This window comes from Pleurodeles waltl, chromosome 7 (genome assembly GCF_031143425.1).
Source record: "Pleurodeles waltl isolate 20211129_DDA chromosome 7, aPleWal1.hap1.20221129, whole genome shotgun sequence".
NCBI lineage: Eukaryota > Metazoa > Chordata > Amphibia > Caudata > Salamandridae > Pleurodeles > Pleurodeles waltl.
The window spans coordinates 43,771,364-43,794,626 of NC_090446.1; the positions used below are offsets into that span (position 1 = coordinate 43,771,364).

General features: G+C 46.1%; 1 protein-coding gene across 1 annotated transcript in view; it reads left to right on the forward strand.

Moving 5' to 3' along the window:
* LOC138247158 (putative DBH-like monooxygenase protein 2) overlaps nucleotides 1-22,766 on the forward strand; it is a 167,578-nt gene extending 144,812 nt beyond the window's left edge. Inside the window, exon 13 of the mRNA XM_069201898.1 lies at nucleotides 22,475-22,766. Coding sequence (XP_069057999.1) covers nucleotides 22,475-22,690 — 216 coding nt within the window. The 3' untranslated portion in view covers nucleotides 22,691-22,766. The remainder of the gene's footprint in view (nucleotides 1-22,474) is intronic.
* Nucleotides 22,767-23,263: the final 497 nt, after the last annotated feature.

Genomic DNA, 23,263 nt, shown 5'->3' on the forward strand with positions numbered 1-23,263 from the left:
GGAGCCTAATTAGAGGGGGCTATGCAGTCCCCTTCCCCGAGCCTGAAAAGGCTATGCAGACCCTGACCCCTCGCCCGGTCAAGTAATTAAATGAAGGGAGGGGGGCACAGCCCCCTGTCCTGAGCCTAACTAGGCCCTGGTGATCCCAGCCCTTAGAGCCTAAATGTAAATAAAAGAGGAGGGCAGATCTCCCCAAGCCTTAAAAAGGCCCAAGGGACCCCCAATCCCCTGGAGCCAACTCAGTGACTGACCTGGGGAGCCTACATCCGGGACACAGTAATTTACCTGCCGACACCAGTGCAGGCAGGGAAATATATGCTTGCTCCCGTCATTTTAAAATCTCTCAATAAACGGGAGCAAAAATGTAAGTGTACTCCCTGCCGGCAGGATAATTAACCCTGCTCCCTCCAGCTGGTAGCAGATTTCAGTTCTGTTTCCCTGCCCACACTCCTGTGGGAAGGGAAGCAACAAATCTTGTGCCTGCTTGGAGGGAGCAAGCATAAATAGCTGCTTCCTCTGGGTGGGAGCATTATAGGCTCTCATATCATGTGAGGAGATGTCTGGGGTCTCAGGAGCTCTTCCTGAAGGCCCCAATGTTCTGCTTGGTCGGTGACCTGTATGGGCACATGGGCACCCACCGATAATATAGAGAAGGGAGCTTTGCAGTCCTCCTCCTCTTTTAAATAAGGTACAATACCTCCTCCCCTTAATCTGAATGTTGTTTGATGGGTGCCCCTATAAGCACTGGAGCACTCACCAATAATTTAGAGAGGCTCTGGGTGATGGGGGTCGCCAAGGCCACAATAGGCTTGGGGGCTGCACCCCCCCCTCCCCTTAAGATATATGTTTTAGCCCCAGGAGCCCAAAGGCCAACCTTGCGCATGCATGGCAAAGACTGTGCACAATATGGGGTTGGCAGCCTGCGGCAAGGTTTGTCTGCCTTTGTGTGGGTTGGCCACAGTCCTGGTCTGGCCCTTCAGTGCTTCACAGTGGGAGGTTTGGCTGCCTGCTCTGTGGCGGCCAACCTCTAGTCAAGCATGGCCAAAGGTCATGCGCAGTGCGAGGTTGGATGCCTCTGGTTGGGTTTGACATAGGGCTTGGCCAGGCCCTGCAGCCAACCCCACAGAGTGAGTTTGGCTGCCTGCGAGTGGTTGGAAGCAGGCCTAGTCATGCTCAGGGGGGGTGATAGCTTTACATATGGTAACAAAAGGTTACTTAAGTTAGAAATAACCCCTAGAAATTCACTGACAAAAACAAAGGTTAAAGTAACTTTATAGTTAGGTGAAATGGTCAGTAACTAAAAAAACACAGAAATTCATAAATTTTAATATATATATATATATATATATATATATATATATATATATATATATATATATATATTTTTTTTTTTTTTTTTTTTTTTTCACTGCAAAGGTTACAGGGACATTACAGTTAGGAAATAGAATTTAAAAAAACATAGAAATTCACTTAAAAAAAAACAAAGGTTACAAAGATGTTATAGTTAGGTTCACAAAACCATTGATATTCAGCAGTTATAGCTGTTAACTCAAGTAACTATTATTCGTGTTGTAAGGTAACTATACCTTGGGCCCCCACCATGCACAGTTTTCTCCTTAATAATTTTACTACAAATATTACCTTGATATTATCAATAATGTTATCAAAGATGTCATGAGTGTTGTAACATGCGGGGTAATTTCATGGCGAGACTGCGAGTTATAGTTACCTAAGAAATGCAGTTCCCTGTGTGAGAGGGCAGCAATTTCATCTTTTTTTCTGCCTGCATGGCTGCGGGCAGGGAAATAGATTCAAACTCTGCTTCCAGCAAGCAGCAGCTGTTTGACAGCTCCCACTTGCTGAAAGCAGAGTTAGTGTTTGTTGTCGCTTGGCAGAAGCTGTCAGCTCCCACCAAATGAATGCAAACAGCTATCTCCCGAGGATAGGCACCTCGGGAGATAGCAGGAGCTGGCCCTAAGGGGGGGCAGTCGCCAGGGCCATTAATGGTTCAAGGAGGGGGGGATGCGCGGCCCCCTACCTTCAAATAGCACGGGCCGGCCCCAAGAAGGTGATGGTCCCCAGGGTCTCATATGGCCCAGGAAGGGGCCACATGGCCTCCACTCCCATTTTCTAATGAGTATTTGGCCATGGGAAGGTGGTGGTCCCAAGGGCATATAAAAAGCCCCATGAGGAGGGTCTGCATGACTGCCCTTCTTCATTACATAAAGTCCTGGCGAGGTAGTGTCCCAAGGGGTCTCGGAGCCTAATGGAGGAGGGTGTGTTCATCTCAGTCCTATTTTTTTAGAAAACCCTGGGTAGGTGGAAGTCCCTCTGGCTAAAAAGGGCCCTAGGAGGGAGTGGTCCAGGTCCCCCTCCTTTTTTTGTATACATGGCCATGCCCCCGGGCCTGGTCCAGCCAGAGGCTTTGTAGAAAACAAGCACAGAAGCACACACTTGTTTTTTTTTTTTAAACTTTTGCCCTGAATTTGTGGCAATAATTTTAAAAAAACAGTTTTTAGCCTTGGTGGGGTCCCAGAGGGGCCCCAGAACCAAGGCTAGGGGATCAGGGTATTTATACCCTGCCCTCTTTTCTTTATTTTCTATATTTTTGTTTGGGGCTTGGCTGAGTACATGTACCAAAATGGCTGCCAACACTTCCTGGTTAAAGTGTTAATAGCCAATCAGATCTCTGCACAAGATCGGGAGATTTTGCGAAGTATTGATGCACCTAGATATACACATTTGGATTTCCTTTAAAATCTCGAAAACTACTGAACGGATTTACATCAAATAACAAAAAGCGCGCTTTCTGGACCAAAAGCTTCCTTTCTGCCAAATTTGGTGTAATTACACCCAGCTGTTCGGGCTGTAGTCGTGTTTAAAATCTTTATGAGAACTAGAATTAGAAAAGCACTTTATTGACCCCCCATTCTTTTTCTCGGCCCTCACTAGATGGATCACCCTGAAACTTTCCATGCACAAATAGAATCAGTGGCACACTTTTTTTTGGAACATTTTGTGAAGATTTGTCAAACAGCGCTAACGATATAGGCAAGTCAAAAAACCCTTTCCTATGGAAACTAGGTCCTAACTATAACTAACTACTGGTGACCACCGGTAGGTAATATATACACATATATATATGTCTATATATACATCTATATACATATATATATATATATATATAGATAGATAGATAGATAGATAGATAGATAGATAGATAGATAGATAGATAGATAGATTCATTTATATTCACTTTTATCACATAATCACATATATATATATATATATTCACTCAAAAGTTACAGGGATGTTCTACTTAGGCTCATATTTTAAACATACAAAACCATAGAAATTCACCTGGTATACTTAAAGTTATCTCAAGTAACTATAACTCGTGGCCTAAGGTAAGTATAACTCGCGCCCCCACCATGTACAGTTTTTTTGTCAGTAATTTTACTGCAAACTTTACATTGATATTATCAGTGATGTTATCAAAGATGTTTTGAGTGCTGTAATTTTTTTGGGAACATTTTGTTAAGATTTGTCAAACAGCGCTAAAGATATAGGCAAGTCAAAAAACCCTTTCCTATGGAAACTAGGTCCTAACTATAACTAACTACTGGTGACCACCAGTAGGTAATATATACCCATATATATCTAGATATCTCTCTCTCTCTCTATATATATATATATATATTCACCTAAAAGTTACAGGGACGTTCTAGTTAGGCTCATATTTTAAACATACAAAACCATAGAAATTCACCTGGTATACTCAAAGTTATCTCAAGTAAGTATAACTCATGGCCTAAGGTAGGTGTAGCTAGCGCCCCCACCATGTACAGTTTTTTTGTCAGTAATTTTACTGCAAACTTTACACTGATATTATCAGTGATGTTATCAAAGATGTTTTGAGTGCTGTAATTTGAGGGTAATTTGCAGTGCATGACGAGGGCACCAGTTATAGTTACCTTAGGGTACGAGCTACAGTTACTTGAGATAACTCTAACTATAACAAGTGAACGCTTAGGTTTTTTACACTGAAAATGTGAGCTTAACTATAACGTCCCTGTAACCTTTGATTTTTTAAGTGATTTTCTATGATTATTTAATTCTTTTTCTTAACTGTAACGTCCCTGTAAACTTTGTTTTTTTCAGTGAATTTCTATGTTTTTTTCAACGTAAAGTAATTTTCAATACTATCATTAACCCCTTCCCCGCCACGGACGTAATGGTTACGTCCATGGCAGCGCCCGTGTGGCGCCATGGACGTATCCATTACGTCCTGAATGCTTCCCTCGGGAGAAGCGCTAGCGCTCCTCCCGAGGGCCGCCCCCCCACCCCCCTAGGTCAGGGCTGACCGGGGAATCCCTTCCCCTTCCACCCCCGACCCCCCCCCACCCCCCCATGTGCGCGCTGATTTGTCACAGGGGCCTCCCTAGTCGCGCTGGAAGCTCTGCTTCCAGCGCGATTGAAAAAGAAATGCAAAAGCATTTCTTTTTCAATCACTTGGGAGGCCCGGAGGGGCTTCAAAGGGAAGGAAAAGTATTTCCTTCCCTTTGAAGTCCCTCCGAGGGTTTCAATCCGGCTTTTGAAACCCCACTAGACACCAGGGATTTTTTTTTTTTTCATTGAAATTGACCAAAGGGAGCGACCCCTTGGGCAAGGGTCGCTCCCAGGGGGGGCATTTTTTTGAAAAGGCCTTTTCTGCCCCCCCTGGGGGCAGAAACCTCTTGGCACCAGGGACCATTTTTTTTTTTTTTTTTTTTTTTCATTTTTTTTTATTGAGGTGGGGAGCGACCCCTTAGGCAAGGGTCGCTCCCCTTGGGGGAAAATTATATTTTGGCCATTTCTGCCTCCCTTGGGGGCAGATTGGCCTATTTTGATGAGGCCAATCTGCCCCCAAGGGGGGTAGAAACCACTAGACACCAGGGAGTTTTTTCTTTGCGTGAATTTCACGCAAAGGGAGCGACCCCTTAGGCAAGGGTCGCTCCCTGGGGGGGAGGGCAATTTATTTTAGGCCATTTCTGCCCCCCCTGGGGGCAGATCGGCTTATTATTAGGCCGATCTGCCCCCAGGGGGGGAAGAAACCTCTAGGCGCCAGGGCAAATTTTTTTTGTGTGTTTTTTTTTTTTGTTCTTTCTTTTTTTTAGAGATGGGGAGCGACCCATCAGGCAAGGGTCGCTCCCCTGGGGGGCAAATTGTATTTAGACCATTTCTGCCCCCCTGGGGGCAGATTGGCCGATTTTAGGTCAATCTGCCCCCAAGGGGGCAGAAACCACTAGGCACCGGGGATTTGTTTTTTGGCGCCAATGTCAGGCAGGGGGAGCGACCCTGTAGGCAAGGGTCGCTCCCGAGGGGCGGGGGGTGGGGGTTGAGGGGGCAAATTTATTTTAGGCCATTTCTGCCCCCCGGGGGACAGATCGGCCTATTATTAGGCCGAACTGCCCCCGGGGGGGGGGCAGAACACTCTAGGCGCCAGGGCAATTTTTTTTTTTGTGTGTTTTTTTTTTGTTGTTTCTTTTTTTAGAGATGGGGAGCGACCCATAAGGCAAGGGTCGCTCCCCTGGGGGGGCAAATTGTATTTAGACCATTTCTGCCCCCCTGGGGGCAGATTGGCCAATTTTAGGTCAATCTGCCCCCAAGGGGGCAGAAACCACTAGGCACCGGGGATTTGTTTTTTGGCGCCAATGTCACGCAGGGGGAGCGACCCCGTAGGCAAGGGTCGCTCCCGGGGGGGTGGGGGTGGGGGTTGGGGGGGCAAATTTTTTTTAGGCCATTTCTGCCCCCCCGGGGGACAGATCGGCCTATTATTAGGCCGAACTGCCCCCCGGGGGGGGGCAGAACACTCTAGGCGCCAGGGCAATTTTTTTTGTGTGTTTTTTTTTTTTGTTGTTTCTTTTTTTAGAGATGGGGAGCGACCCATCAGGCAAGGGTCGCTCACCTGGGGGGGCAAATTGTATTTAGACCAATTCTGCCCCCCTGGGGGCAGATTGGCCAATTTTAGGTCAATCTGCCCCCAAGGGGGCAGAAACCACTAGGCACGGGGGATTTGTTTTTTGGCGCCAATGTCACGCAGGGGGAGCGACCCCGTAGGCAAGGGTCGCTCCGGGGGGGGTGGGTGTTGGGGGGGCAAATTTATTTTAAGCCATTTCTGCCCCCCCGGGGGGCAGATCGGCCTATTATTAGGCCGATCTGCCCCCAGGGAGGGGGGGGGGCAGAAACCTCTAGGCGCCAGGGGAATTTTTCTTTTTTTTCTTTTTTTTTTTCTTTGTTTTTTTTTTTTAGAGATGGGGAGCGACCCATCAGGCAAAAGTCGCTCCCCTGGGGGACAAATTGTATTTAGGCCATTTCTGCCCCCCTTGGGGGCAGATTGGCTGAGTTTAGGTCAACCTGCCCCCAAGGGGGCAGAAACCACTAGGCACCGGGGATTTGTTTTTTGGTGCCAATGTCACGCAGGGGGAGCGACCCCGTAGGCAAGGGTCGCTCCCGGCGGGGGAGGGTGGGGGTTGGGGGGGCAAATTTATTTTAGGGCATGTCTGCCCCCCCCCCCTGGGGCCGGCTGAGCTACAGGCCAAACACCACAGGTAGGCACCTTGCAAAAAACACCTCTGTTTTCTGTGAAAAAATATGTTGTGTCCACGTTGTGTTTTGGGCCATTTCCTTTTGTGGGCGCTAGGCCTACCCACAGAAGTGATGTACCATTTTTATCGAGAGACTTAGGGGAACGCTGGGTGGAAGGAAATTTGTGGCTCCTCTCAGATTCCAGAACTTTCTGTCACCGAAATGAGAGGAAAAAGTGTTTTTTGGGCCAAATTTTGATGTTTGCAAAGGATTCTGGGTAACATAACCTGGTCAGAGCCCCGCAAGTCACCCCATCTTGGATTCCCCTGGGTTTCTAGTTTTCAAAAATGCACTGGTTTGCTAGGTTTCCTCAGGTGTCGGCTGAGCTACAGGCCAAAATCCACAGGTAGGCACTGCTTTTTATAAAAAAAATGTGATGTGTCCACGTTGTGTTTTGGGCCCTTTCCTTTCGTGGGCGCTAGTCCTACCCACACAAGTGATGTATCATTTTTATCGAGAGACTTGGGGGAACGCTGGATAGAAGAAAATTTGTGGCTCCTCTCAGATTCCAGAACTTTCTGCCACAGAAATGTGAGTAACATGTGTATTTTTAGCCAAATTTTGAGGTTTGCAAAGGATTCTGGGTAACAGAACCTGGTCCGAGCCCCGCAAGTCACCCCTCCTTGGATTCCCCTAGGTCTCTAGTTTTCAGATATGCACAGGTTTGGTAGGTTTCCCTAGGTGCCGGCTGAGCTAGAGGCCAAAATCTACAGGTAGGCACTTCGCAAAAAACACCTCTGTTTTTTTCCAAAATTTAGGATGTGTCCACGTTGCGCTTTGGGGTGTTTCCTGTCGCCGGCGCTAGGCCTACCCACGCAAGTGAGGTATCATTTTTATCGGGAGACTTGGGGGAACGCTCGGTCGAAGGAAATTTGTAGCTCCTCTCAGATTCCAGAACTTTCTGCCACAGAAATGTGAGTAACATGTGTATTTTTAGCCAAATTTTGAGGTTTGCAAAGGATTCTGGGTAACAGAACCTGGTCCGAGCCCCGCAAGTCACCCCTCCTTGGATTCCCCTAGGTCTCTAGTTTTCAGAAATGCACAGGTTTGGTAGGTTTCCCTAGGTGCCGGCTGAGCTAGAGGCCAAAATCTACAGGTAGGCACTTCGCAAAAAACACCTCTGTTTTTTTACAAAATTTAGGATGTTTCCACGTTGCGCTTTGGGGTGTTTCCTGTCGCCGGCGCTAGGCCTACCCACGCAAGTGAGGTATCATTTTTATCGGGAGACTTGGGGGAACGCTGGGTGGAAGGAAATTTGTAGCTCCTCTCAGATTCCAGAACTTTCTGCCACAGAAATGTGAGGGACATGTGTTGTTTTAGCCACATTTTGAGGTTTGCAAAGGATTCTGGGTAACAGAACCTGGTCCGAGCCCCGCAAGTCACCCCTCCTTGTATTCCCCTAGGTCTCTAGTTTTCAGAAATGCACAGGTTTGGTAGGTTTCCCTAGGTGCCGGCTGAGCTAGAGGCCAAAATCTACAGGTAGGCACTTCGCAAAAAACACCTCTGTTTTTTTCCAAAATTTAGGATGTGTCCACGTTGCGCTTTGGGGTGTTTCCTGTCGCCGGCGCTAGGCCTACCCACGCAAGTGAGGTATCATTTTTATCGGGAGACTTGGGGGAACGCTGGGTGGAAGGAAATTTGTAGCTCCTCTCAGATTCCAGAACTTTCTGCCACAGAAATATGAGGGACATGTGTTTTTTTAGCCATATTTTGAGGTTTGCAAAGGATTCTGGGTTACAGAACCTGGTCCGAGCCCCGCAAGTCACACCTCCTTGGATTCCCCTAGGTCTCTAGTTTTCAGAAATGCACAGGTTTGGTAGGTTTCCCTAGGTGGTGGCTGAGCTAGAGGCCAAAATCTACAGGTAGTCACTTTGCTAAAAACAGCTCTGTTTTCTGTGATATGTCCATGTTGTGTTTTGGGGCATATCCTGTCGCGGGCGGTAGGCCTACCCACACAAGTGAGGTATCATTTTTATCGGGAGACGTGGGGGAACGCTGGGTGGAAGGAAATTTGTGGCTCCTCTAAGATTCCAGAACTTTCTGCCACAGAAATGTGAGGAACATGTGTTTTTTTAGCCAAATTTTGAGGTTTGCAAAGGATTCTGGGTAACAGAACCTGGTCCGAGCCACACAAGTCACCCCTCCTTGGATTCCCCTAGGTCTCTAGTTTTCAGAAATGCATAGGTTTGGTAGGTTTCCCTAGGTGGCGGCTGAGCTAGAGGCCAAAATCTACAGGTAGTCACTTTGCTAAAAACAGCTCTGTTTTCTGTGATATGTCCACATTGTGTTTTGGGGCATATCCTGTCGCGGGCGCTAGGCCTACCCACACAAGTGAGGTATCATTTTTATCGGGAGACGTGGGGGAACGCTGGGTGGAAGGAAATTTGTGGCTCCTCTCAGATTCCAGAACTTTCTGCCACAGAAATGTGAGGAACATGTGTTTTTTTAGCCAAATTTTGAGGTTTGCAAAGGATTCTGGGTAACAGAACCTGGTCCGAGCCCCGCAAGTCACCCCTCCTTGGATCCCCCTAGGTCTCTAGTTTTCAGAAATGCACAGGTTTGGTAGGTTTCCCTAGGTGGCGGCTGAGCTAGAGGCCAAAATCTACAGGTAGTCACTTTGCTAAAAACAGCTCTGTTTTCTGTGATATGTCCACGTTGTGTTTTGGGGCATATCCTGTCGCGGGCGCTAGGCCTACCCACACAAGTGAGGTATCATTTTTATCGGGAGACGTGGGGGAACGCTAGGTGGAAGGAAATTTGTGGCTCCTCTCAGATTCCAGAACTTTCTGCCACAGAAATGTGAGGAACATGTGTTTTTTTAGCCAAATTTTGAGGTTTGCAAAGGATTCTGGGTAACCGAACCTGGTCCGAGCCACACAAGTCACCCCTCCTTGGATTCCCCTAGGTCTCTAGTTTTCAGAAATGCACAGGTTTGGTAGGTTTCCCTAGGTGGCGGCTGAGCTACAGGCCAAAATCTACAGGTAGTCACTTTGCTAAAAACAGCTCTGTTTTCTGTGATGTGTCCAGGTTGTGTTTTGGGGCATATCCTGTCGCGGGCGCTAGGCCTACCCACACAAGTGAGGTATCATTTTTATCAGGAGACGTGGGGGAATGCTGGGTGGAAGGAAATTTGTCGCTCCTCTCAGATTCCAGAACTTTCTGCCACAGAAATGTGAGGAACATGTGTTTTTTTAGCCAAATTGTGAGGTTTGCAAAGGATTCTGGGTAACAGAACCTGGTCCGAGCTACACAAGTCACCCCTCCTTGGATTCCCCTAGGTCTCTAGTTTTCAGAAATGCACAGGTTTGGTAGGTTTCCCTAGGTGGCGGCTGAGCTAGAGGCCAAAATCTACAGGTAGTCACTTTGCTAAAAACAGCTCTGTTTTCTGTGATGTGTCCACGTTGTGTTTTGGGGCATATCCTGTCGCGGGCGCTAGGCCTACCCAAACAAGTGAGGTATCATTTTTATCGGGAGACTTGGGGGAACATAGAATAGCAAAACAAGTGTTATTGCCCCTTGTCTTTCTCTACATTTATTCCTTCCAAATATAGGGGTGTGTGTAAAAAAGACATCTATTTGAGAAATTCCATGTAATTCACGTGCTACTATGGTCACCCCGGAATTCAGAGATGTGCAAATAACCACTGCTCCTCAACACCTTATCTTGTGCCCTTTTTGGAAATGCAAAGGTTTTCTTGATAGCTATTTTTTACTCCTTATATTTCAGCAAATGAATTACTGTATACCCGGTATAGAATGAAAACGCACTGCAGGGTGCAGCTCATTTATTGGCTCTGGGTTCCTCGGGTTCTTGATGAACCTACAAACCCTATATATCCCCGCAACCAGAGGAGTCCAGCAGACGTAACGGTATATTGCTTTCGATAATCTGACATTGCAGGGAAAAGTTACAGAGTAAAAAGTAGAGAAAAATTGATGTTTTTTTCACCTCAATTTCAATATTTTTCGTTTTCAGCTGTTATTTTCTGTAGGAAACCCTTGTAGGATCTACACAAATGACCCCTTGCTGAATTCAGAATTTTGTCTACTTTTCAGAAATGTTTAGGTTTCTGGGATCCAGCATTGGTTTCATGACCATTCCTGTCACTGACTGGAAGGAGGCTGAAAGCACAAAAAATTGCACAAATGGGGTATGCCCCAGTAAAATGCCAAAATTGTGTTGAAAAATTGGGTTTTCGGATTCAGGTCTGCCTGTTCCTGAAAGCTGGGAAGCTGCTGAGTTTAGCACCGCAAACCTTTTGTTGATGCCATTTTCAGGGGAAAAACCACAAGCCTTCTTCTGCAGCCACTTTTTCCAATTTTTTTGAAAAAAACAAAATTTTCCCTGTATTTTGGCCAATTTCTTGGCCTCTTTCAGGGGAACCCACAAAGTCTGGGTACCTCCAGAATCCCTAGGATGTTGGAAAAAAAGGACGCAAATTTGGCTTGGTTAGCTTATGTGGACAAAAAGTTATGCGGGCCTAAGCGCGAACTGCCCCAAATAGGCAAAAAAAGGCCTGGCACAGGAGGGGGAAAAGGCCTGGCAGCGAAGTGGTTAATCCAACCACCACTGTGCACAGCCTGCGGCTAGATGCTGCAGCCAATGCCCCTAACCACCCAACCCCACGTTTGCCATGACCTTTGGCCATGCGCATCAGGAGTTGGCCTGTCTCTCTGGGTGTGAGTATAGGTGTGACAGTGTATATTTGGGTGTGAAAGTGGGTGCGTCAGTGTCTTACTGGGTCTGTGAGTGGGTGCATCAATGTCTGTATGAGTCTGTGACTGGGTGCATGAGATATAGAGAGATTTTTGAATTTTGATAGATGTTATACTTAGAATGAGATATTTCTGGAAAAATGTAAAAGAAAAATGTATTTGTCAATAAAAAAGAGGGCAATCACCTTTCAGTATGAACCTCAAACTTTTGAAGTTTAAAAGAAGGAAAATGACCATGGGTGCACCTGGAGTAGAATCCCCAGCTTTCAGTGTGAGGGTCTGTGACCTTAACCTTTAGGCCATAGGTGACTCCTTACTGTGATGCTTCCAGACATACCTATGACAGTCAACCCACGCATGAGGTTGGAAAGAAACATTGATGTTCCATCACTAGGAAGGTTTAATGATCAAAACATTAGTAAATTAAAAAACACATTGCCAAGCGATATTAGGATTTGAGTCTTCAGCCTACTGATTGACTGCACAAGACCCTGGCCATTAGGCAGAAGTGACTATGTTTTGCTTTGCATCCAAACATAACTATAACATTCATACCAAACATTTTGCTAGTCTAACCCTGAGAAGTCATTACATGAAGAGACCATTGCAATGACAATCTCTCTCTCTCTCTCTTATATCCCATTGTGGGATAGAAGAGAGAGAAAGAGAGTGACAGGAGGAGCCTCAAGGCCACCGTGGTCCTAGCCAACTTCCCACGTCCTCTGCGAGCCAACATTACTCCCACAAGCAGGGAGCTGCCATAGATAGCAGCTCCCTGTTTGTGGGAGCAATGTTTTCATCTGTTTCCTTGCATGCATATTTGAGTGCTGGTAAACAGATGAAAACTCTGCTTTTTTCCAGTGGGAGCTGTTTGACAGTTCCCACTGTCAGAAAGCGGACTTTGTTTTTGCATCAAGCAAAAACAAACAGTTATGTTCCAGAAGTGGATATCTTGGGATAGAGCATGAGCTGGCCTTGGGAGTGGCAGCCCCTAGGGCTATCAGTGGGTCCTTGAAGGGGACTGCATGGCCTCCCTCCAATGCCATCTAGTCCCAGGGGAGGTGGTCCCTGGGGCTCCTAAATAGACCCCCCTCATTCTTTTATTGAAGCCCGGGGAGGTGGCGAACCCTGGGCAGTGGGGGCCACACAGTCCCCACACAGAATTACAATGAAGCACCAGGGAAGAGGCAGTCCCTGGGGCTGCAGGGGGTCGGGTGCCTCCCCCACCTTACACTCAAAAAGCCCTGGGGCGGTGGCGATCCCCAGGGCACAGGGGGCTGTGAAACCCCCCACATACAATATGAACAAAGCCCTGGGGAGGTGGGAGTACCCAGGGCAAACATAAGCCCTAGAGGGGGCCCCATGTGCCCCCCTCCTTATAGTATCCATGCCACTGGGACCTGGCCCACCCTGGGGCTTAATAAAAAACAAGCGTAAGAGACTGCACTTCTTTTTGTTTATATTATTCCTGGGAATTTGTGACAAAAAAGTATTTTTTTGTTCTGGTGGGGTCCCTTTGGACCCCATCACCAGAGCTAAGGGGTCAGGGTGTCCCTACCCTGGCCCCTTTTCCTTTTTTGTGATTTTTTCCGGGACTCGGCTGAAGCCGAGTCCCAAGATCTCTGCTAACACTTCCTGGTTGAAGTATTGGCAGACAATCAGAGCTGTGCATTTCCCTGCACGAGCTCGTCACTAGAAGTTGTCGCGGCTAAAGATATACAAATGTGTTTTCCCTTTAATATCTCTAAAACTACTAGGCATATTTACACCAAATGAGTGAAAGCGTAATCTGTGCACCAAATGCTAGCTTTCTGCCAAAGTTGGTGTAATTCCATCCAGCAGTTCAGGCTGTAGTTGTGTTGAAAGGTCCTATGGGTATTAACATAGGAAACGCATATTTTTGTATCCCCCTTTTCTCAGTCCCCACTTAAAAGATTACCCCAAAACTTTCCATGTGCAACAAGAATCACTGAGGCACTTTTTTGAAAAGTTTTTTGAAGATTCGTCAAACGGTGCAAAAGATACAGGCAAGTCAAAAAACACTTTTTCTTTGGAAACATGGTCCCAACTATAACTACCTAGTGACAACGGCCCCAAGGTAAGATATCAAATTGTTTTGGAGTTTTTAATTTATCTATCTTTCTATGCCTACTCCCCTTCATTATATTTGGCTGTGCTGCAGTGTCTTAATAGGCAGTACGTAAGGCATTTGGGTCATGAGTATAGATTTGATTGATGCTCCTACCATCGAGACCCTGATACAGTCCCCAACCCCACTTGTGGCTACAAAGAGGTAAACCATTTTCTGTAGCCTTTTAAATCTAGAATTTATGTGGTTTCTTAATGATGTCTGAGAAGACACCATAGTAGGGTAATAATCCTACCACCCAGAAGGCATTTTAAATTTATGTGTTCACTAGGAGATTGCTACAAAATATCACTGCTCATCACCATCCTTCATTAATTAGCTTATGTCATGAGGTGATGGGGTCCATTCTCTATCACAGTAGGTTAAAAGCTGTTTAGACATAATAAATAACCATCGTAAGCAAGTAATATTTGCAGGTCATTTGCCATATGTGCTTGCTGTTGATTTGCCCCATGTCCCTAATTTTCTGATTTGAATTTCCCATACACACCTCCCTCTATGCCTTGTAATAAAGGCACAGATTCACAAAGGATTTGTGTTTAGTTTGTAATATGTTTGTAATGCAAATGCAATGCAAAGGGTTATGCTAAGATTTACTATCCAACTCAAATCACAATTTGTTTTGGATACTAAGTAAGGCAAAGCTGCATTGTGTGTTGCTTCAGTTACTGTGTGTAAAACAGGTGTTCTGTTGGTGGTACATGTGCATTGTATGGGTTTTGATGCAAGTTTCCATCTACAAACATTGTAGAAGGGGATTTGTGACAAAATCTTATGACTCCTTAAGGCACGGCTCATTTTCCTACTTTGCATACATGCTGCATTGTACAGCACACATGTACAGCAGGAATAGTGTTGCAGGATAGTTTTGGTACTGAAAGGGTTACCCTTTAGTACACAGCAGGAAAAGTGTTAAAGGATAGATTTTGTACTGAAGAAGTCATCTTCCAGCAAGGCTGGACTGGCCATACTAGGCATCGGGTATTTCTCCAGGAGGGTGGAAGGGTTGAGGGCCACTTTTGTTACTGGGGGCGGGGTTTGTAGAAGTTTTAAAACCACTGCAGAGTTCCAACAGTTTTCAGGTACCAAGATGGGAGGAGCCAAGATGGCTGACTGATGGGTCGCGCCAAACTGTAGCTGTGATCACTGCTTTAAGAACCCCCTTGGGCCTCATCCGCGATCCGGTGATGCGGCAACACAGACGACAGCTAGCAGGAGCTGTGCTGGTCCTGAGTGGCACAGCCGGGAGCACCGAGCTGGGTCGTGGACTGAGGGGCCTTGTCAGCAGGAGCGGGCTTGAGCTGAGCTCCATGGGGGGGCTGGGGCATGCTGAGGGGCCCTGGAGACTCAGCCGGACTAAAGCAGGCTGGGGTGGCGTGGTCATGTGCGCCCTGTGCAGTGATCCACGTCTGATGTGGACGGAGTGCTGCAGCGGTGTCTCTGGGCTGAGGAGCGAGATGCTGCATGGCCTTTTTTGATGGGCGCAGCTGGGAAGAAGGCCCTGGAGGCAGCAGGTGAGAGTGGGGACTGCCGGGTGGGGCAGAGGCACATGAAAGAGACACACGCCTGGGGCACGATTGAGTGTAGTGCATGGTGCCCCTCCCCCTACTTGTGAGCCTCCCTGATTGCCCAAAAGAAAAGGGCCCAACTGTGGAATACAACTGCCACCACTGAGATCCATGAGGTACTCCAGGGGCCATTTATATGAGGAGGCTGAGGACTACTGGGGATAAGGTCAGTGCAAGGGGCCAGGACTACATGAACACTGATTGAGTTGCAGTGTCAGTAGGGACCCCTGCTACTCCTAGTGGTGAACCCCACATTACATAGATTGGCAGACACACTGCATTGACACGCTGGAAGGAAGAATAAAGATGCCTCTGGTGCCCCATGAGACACACAGGGAAGCACTGCTAGGCACAGATGCCACCCAAACCCAAGGTGGACCAGGGCACGGCCTCCAAAATGCAACACACAATAGGGGAGGGGCTGGCCAAGATCGCGCAGTGTAGAAAACCAGGTGAGGAGCTAGAAGTGGGGGACCCCATGTCACCATCTATGCTTGAACTCAAATATCTGATTCTGGGGGGCACTAAGGCCATAACGGGCTAGATAGATGAAGTGGCTACTCCAGTAACACTGATGAGGCAAGATCTGGATAAAATGCGGGACAGGGTTAATGACCTGGGTACCAAAATGGATTAAGAGGATGAGATCATGGGGACGTACGCCACCACATTAACTGACCATGAAAGATGCCTAAAATGCAGGAGGCCAAACTGGCGGGCCTGGAGGACAGCTTGTGACGTAATAATGTCTGCATTTTAGGGCTCCCTGAAGGGGTAAAGTCCCTACCAGTGGAACAATTTCTGGAATCATGGCTGATGACTGTCCTGCAAGGTCTAGAGAGCAAGGGAGGACCGCAAGTGGAGAGAGCACACAGGACAGCAGGGGGCAAACCAAAACCAGGAACGCCACCACACACGTTAATTGCCAGAATGCATAGATATAAAGAAAAGATGAATGTTCTAGCAGCAGCACGCACACAGGGGAACGTAGAATATAATGGGAACAGGATCTCCTTCTACATGGACTATGGCATGGTGACACAAAAAAGGCAAAAGTCCTTTTTGTAGGTTAATAGGAAAAAAAGGAAACTCCGGGAGAGGGGCCTGGGATACGTACTGCTGCCTCTGGCGTGACTTTGTGTGGATATGCAAGGGAAAAGGCATATCTTTGACCATGCTGAGGATGCAATTCAATTTATGGAAGGACACTAAATGAATGACTGATGGCTGGTAAGCAAGAGCGAGGCTAGAAATGTGGACTTGAGATGGGTGTGCCGACAACGAACTGTGTAACTGAGGAGGGGTGCATACCAGTTGCCCGAGCACAGTCCGAACGTCTGATGCTGAACTCTGAGATATAGATATCAAGGCAATCTCCTTACACTTCTTACATGCAAGATTAATGGTAGCGCTGCCGGCGGGATGGCCCCGACACCGGGGTGCGCATGATGCAGTGCACTATGTTGGGGAATTTGTTTATTGTCCATCGGGGGGAGTGGGTGATTACCAATTGTTTCAGTTGTGGAGGCCAAGTTGGGATGGGCCACATGTGTAGAGGGTCAGGAGCCAGTTCAGGGAAGGGAGTTTGAGCACGTAAGCACACGTATTTAGCAGGGCAGTTACTTCATGGCACAGGAAGGGCACCGGCCAAGTAGGAACTATATCTTACCTGCATGGAGGTGAATATTAAAGGGATACAGAATCCAATCAAGCGACAAAGAATATTACCATATCTCTGTAAATAGCAAGCAAAGGTAGTTACGCTACCACAAGAACACAAACAAATATGGTTTAAATGAGGGGATCAGCTATGGTATGCCAACTTCACTTCCTGGGGTGCTCCTGTGGGTGGATGCTAGCTTTCCTCTCAAAGTGGACACAGTCTTAAAATCAGCTGATGGCCGTTACGTTTGGGTGGTGGGCGAAATAGGGGGTGGATGCGCAGTACTCCACAACGCTTATGCACTGAATATAGACACACCAGATTTCAATGAAGGGGTGATGCGCTTACTGGCACTATACGCACATTGTGATATCATATGGAAGGGTGACTGCAACTGTGTGCTGGACAGGGAGCTGGATAGCTCAAGACAGGTGACATGACCACTGGGCAGATACTCAAGGGCACTCTTGGAGGGAATGGATACCTCAAATTTGGTGTAGTTGTGGTGGGTGAGACACAGGCCACTCCTTTTATTCCCCACCACATTGGACCTTCTCCGAGAAAGATTATGGGGCATATTTATACTCTGTTTGCACCAAATTAGTGCCATTTTTTAAAACTCTAATTTGGTGCAAAACTAACTCCATATTTATACTTTGGTGCTAGACCCGTCTAGTGCCAAATTTATGGAGTTAAAGTCATTTTTTGAAAGTAAAGACCTACTTTGCTTTATTGAGATGCAAGGTAGGCGTTCCCGTGCAAAAATGACTCTATGGTCTTAACGCCATATTTGGGAGCATATTTATACTCTATTTGCACCAAATTAGCATCATTTTTACTCTAATTCATTGTAAAACTAACTCCATATTTATACTTTGGTGCTAGACCCGTCTAGCACCAAGGCCCTGATTTATACTTTTTTTGTGCCGCATTAACGCCATTTTTTTACACAAAAGTGGCGCAAACTTACAAAATATTGGCCCTTATTTATACTTTTTGGTGCAAAACTGCACTAACTCAGTTTTGCATCAAAAAGTTTAGCACCAGCTTGCACCATTTCTGTGCACCAGCCGGGCCCCATATTTATGGAATGGTGCAAACCGGTACAAAACTTTTTGGTGAAAAACTGCTTTAAATAAGGCCCTTTATGTTCATATACCCGGAACAGACGACACATCTTGGGGACATACACTACCTAGATCGCACACTATTGGACCATTCCCCGCTAGCTGCAAAGCTGCGGAGTCAAGCTTACGAAAACCTGGTACTGCAGTGGTGATTTCATTCCAGGGCACTACACTACCAGGCATACAGGGAGGACATTCGGGTGGCCATACGGGAATACTTTCTCCTAAACATAGTAACGATTCAATCTGCTGGTGTACTATGGGAGGCCTTCAAGGTGACCATCATAGGGAAGTGCATGGCAACGACTTACGAAGTGCGAAGGTCATTGTGTGACACAATCACACGTCTTGAACAGCAAATAGCTGATATAGACAAACAGGTTCCACACACAGATGAGGTTTGGGAAGAGAGACACAAATTAAGGGATGAATTGGATGAGGCCTGGGACACAGAGGGTAAACATGACTATCGCACATAACTGGAAACACAACACGAACAAGGTGATGCCGCTGGCCGATTACTAGCGTGGCTGGTCAATAGGGAAAGAGTAGGCAGTGTGGTGGTGACTCTCAGGGATGCGAACGGTGCTATACTGACACCCCAAGAAGCGATCTTGAATCGCTTTGCAGATTCCTACTCAGCACTGTCACACATTAGGGCTGGAATAATGAAGCAGAAACAGAGGCCATCCTAGATGAGGCACAATTAAACCGAGTAGATGAGGACATGAAGGTCCAATTGAGAACACCATTAGAAGAGACTGAAGATAGGTGAGCCATACAGCATATGAATACAAGGAAGGCGCCTGGCAATGATGGACTGACAGTGGAATTTTATCAGACATGTAGACCTTCTGTGTGCACCACTGCTAGCAATGTACAGGGAAGCGTTCAAAGCAGGGAAACTGCCTGCCTCGCAAAGGGAAGCACATATAGTGACTCTTCCTAAACAAGGGAGATATCCTGCCAACTACGAATTGTACTGCCCGTTCTCAATGATTACAGTAGATGCCAAAATATTGGGGAATATATTAGCTCGGACTAGGCAGGATTTGTCGGAGGCCGTAACACTTCCACAATATCTGTAAAGTATTCCTAATAACAAAACAGGCAGTGCTGAAGGGAGAGCCATGCGCGGTAGCACACAAAGCATTCAATACAATTGATTGGCTATTTATGGCCAAGACACTTTGAAGAAATGATCTTGGGGTGGACTACCTACGATGGGTGAAGTTACTATATACAGATAGCACAGTCAGAGTGAAAGTAGGCCACAGGATATCTGGTGCTTGGCCAATAAAGAGGGGGGCAAGAGAGGGGTGTCCACTCTACCCCCTGATATTTGTGATGGTTATGGAACCCCTGGAACTGATTATATGACAAAGGCATGCGGAGGCTGATACCCTGATGGGGAACAGGAGGTGCGAGGTCCTATCATTATATGCGGATGACATACTGCTGACCCTAAGGAATCCAACGGTCAATTGGACAGCGCTAAATAACAAGATAGCCAAAGTGGGGGCCCATTCAGGTTTCACTTTGAATGAGGATAAATCATTGCTCTATCCAATATCAACAGATCTGGAAGGGGGTGAGACCATGCACAATATAAAAGTACAGGCCACATTGGTCAAGAACTTAGGGGTATGACTGAGTTCAGATATGCACAAAAGTTATGATTCACACGTGGGTGGCCTACTGGTAGGCCTAGAGAGGAGTGAGAATAAATGGTTGTGACTCCCAATGTCCCTGGGATGAGGCACATTGCTCTTAGTAAAATGATCATGTTATCCAGGGTTCTGTATGTACTATAACACATGCCGATGCACGTACCGGAAACATCTTCTGTAAACTAGACAAACTACTATGATTACTTTACTGGGGGACAGGGATGGTGAGGATAAGTATTGAAGCTGGCATGGGAACCTGGAGGGTTACAGGCCCTGGATTTTTGGAGCTTACTACTGGGCTTCTCACTTACAATACACAGTACCATGGTTTCGGGTAGAGGATACTGATCCAGTGGTTGCTATATTGAAACATCTGGCTCACCCACGGGAGCTACTGGCACTGCCTCTGGTCCCCAGGAAGAAAAGCACTACCTTGCCCCTACAGATCAAAACTCTTTTGGAGCAATGGGAGTGGGTATCTAAATATGTATATTTATATGCAGGACCTGATCCGATGGTGCACGGGTACTATCCCTCAGTTACCAGCATCACAAAGAGATGGATAGGGGAGGAATGTACCACAGACTATGGGACACCTCTATGAAGATGGTAGGCTGGTCGGATATGCAGACTTCTGTACTAGGTGGAGGTGGGAGGGGGAGGCTTTCTGGCATTTGCTGGTCTTGCAGCAGCCTAGGGAGGATTCCCACAGGAACCGGAGACACACACCATAAACCTAACACTCCCAGGCCTGGGTGAGGGTTGTAAACTTGTCTCCCAACTTTACACATTACTGCTGCTGAGCACAGTTACCCGATTGAATACGTTTAAGACACAATAGGAGAATGACTTGGGGATGGCACTAGGGGAACGTGAGTAGGCAACCCTATTAAGCAATTGCAGGAAAGTGACATGAAATACACACCTGAAATTGATACACTATAAATGCATACAAAGGGACTATGTCACATCGCAGTGGATACATAAGCTATATCCATCTAAACCGGAGAACTGCCCAAAATGTAAGGTAGTGGTGGGAACGTATGTACACATGTGGTGGAAATGCCCTAGGGTGGGTGCCTTTTGTATGGAGGTGGTCAATGCCCTGAGGGAACTGACTGAATTAAAGATTCAGCCAATGGCCCAGCTGTGTTTGTTAGGGTTGGTGACTCAGAACCATCAGACCAGATGCATGGTGAAAATAATAGAGCTGGGGCTGGTAGTGGCTGAAAAATGTGTGGCTTTCTGATGGATAACAAGACACCCACCAAGAAACAATGGATGTGGGAATTTGCCAAATGTATGCAAGCAGAGTGTGGGGCTCAACACAGGTTAATATGTAGCGGTATTGGCCAGGGAGGCCTGGTGGTAAGGGATATAGTGGAGGTGCACTTACGGGGAGAAATGGAGGACATTGTAGAAGTAAAGAAGCAGGAACTGACTGATGCCTGATTGGATAAGAAGGGAAAAGTACTCTATGGTTGTACAATGATTAGGTATTGAAGTAAAGTGAAGCTCAACTATGTAGCCCGGTAGCTATGCAGAAGCAATAAAGGAACTGTAATGAATGAAATTGCTATGATATACTCCTTGTTGGGGTTGTGGGAGTGGGATTCTAAATGTAGATGTGCGTTTAACTATTATTGAATTTAATAAATGACATATGGGAAAAAAGTGCCAAGATAACTGGTGAATAATGCATCTGCTGGAGAGAGAGCAGAGTTTTGTCTAGAGGCAGTTTTAACTCATCTAAGGTAGTTCAGAGGGTTCATATGCCTGCTGCAAATTGCAAAGAACGTGTTCAATGCAGATAAGAGAACAGTATTTTATGTGCAATGCGCAGTGGGATACTGCTTTTGTCACACAGATTATTTTGCTGCTGTGTAGTTCATAAGTTACTATCATAATCTCTATGAACTGCCATCAGAATTGCATTCAATCTACCTGGTACAGGTTAGAATGTCATGTTTTTTCCCAGTCTCTAAATATACCAATTTTGTTAAAAAAAAGTTTGTTTGGGTAGGAATAAATTATTAGTAAAGTTAACGCTAACCACTGTGTTATGTTCTGAATCCTGAGTTTATGCTTTCCAGACCAAGCACTCTTAAAAAAATACCTACCAGTATGGATGACACGGGAATCCTACACCTTGTAGTCCCCTTTATCTTATGTAACATATTCTATACATTGATTTACACATGTATGAATCATTGTCTCTGTATCTGTGTGTGATTTAAAGTGCTCCAACACCTTATGCTGGTAAGTAAGGTGTTTTAAATAAAACAAATTTTATTCATATGAGAGAGGGCTATGGATGGAGGGTGATGGTGAGAGAATCACTGAAGAACCCCAATAAAGATTGCTGTATCCTCGTGCACTGTAAGGTCATCCCTTACTATGCTTTAAGAATCAAATGAGATTGAATATATAATGAAAAATGTGGTGTAGAATGTATAATTTTTGCAATTTTTCCCAATATTTTCTTGTGGGGGAGAATCCCCAAGCCCAATTGTAGTGGTCAGGTTCACTCTTTATGCACCCTGTGGGGGCTGGTCTGGCAGAATCTGCCAGGGCTGCTTTATGTTCCCAGTCCGGGCCTGCCTTCTGGTACAAAAACTATCCCTGACATGCTGCACACAGCCTTGTACTATGGCGCAATGGCATGCGAGATGGAGCATGGCAGCCTAAAGTGCACCAGCGCAGCGACAGAGGAAAGCAGCATCTTCGTAGCTATGGTGCTGTTCTCTGTCTCCCTTTCATGCAAGGCAGTGCGGCCACTTTGTTGCATGCATCTTTCATAAATCTGGGCAGTAAAGGGAACTGAATTTAAGCTGAAAGGGGCTAACAACTGACCATCTTCACAGAGAAGGGATTTGGTAAACTCGGCACAGGCAGGTGGCTGATGTATGTGCTCTGTGAGAATTAACTCTGCCCACTCTGTTTTCTGCTTTCAGGGATCAGACTCACAGAATACTGGCTTTATTCGTAACATCACCGACCCACCAGTGACCCCCTGCATCAGCCCAGAATCCACCAGTCCTGCTCCATCAACTGCATCAAATACACCAACCAAGCTTCCAACTAACAACGGGCAGAGCTCTTCCACAGGACACCTTCATCTCCCTCTTTTTATCCTATCAGTGCTCTCTATGATAAAGTTCTATTTCTAGGTTCCTAGAGGTTAAACATATGCATAAAAGAGCCAACATGGACATAGTTAAAGGACAATAGGAATGTGAAGATACTCATAAATATATATATATATACATATATAAATATATAAATATGTGTATATATATATATCAGACTCATGGAATACTGGCTTTCTTCCCAACATCATATATATATATATATATATATATATATATATATATATTCATTCACAGGATAGATCAAAGGATAACGTTACTGTATTTACCTTATATTACAAAAAAACTCGCCATGTTCTCTTCGAGGATATAGTCTAAAATGACTCCAATCAAGGGCCAGACCGAAACTGCCAAAATTCATTGAAATGTATGGCTAGGGGTTTCTGGTCAGCAAAATAGATTTTCCCATACTGAAACCATTATGTTTAGCAGGATTCACAGAGAGATTTCAGAGTACTCCTTGGGAAAGTGTGACGCTAGTAGCTTGGAATACTCCTAAAAACGAGCAGCTTTATCTGGCCACAATCATTTCGAAGAGTTTATTGGATTTGTTTTGTAATCTAGAGCTGTTCTTTCATGGAAACAGACCTAAAG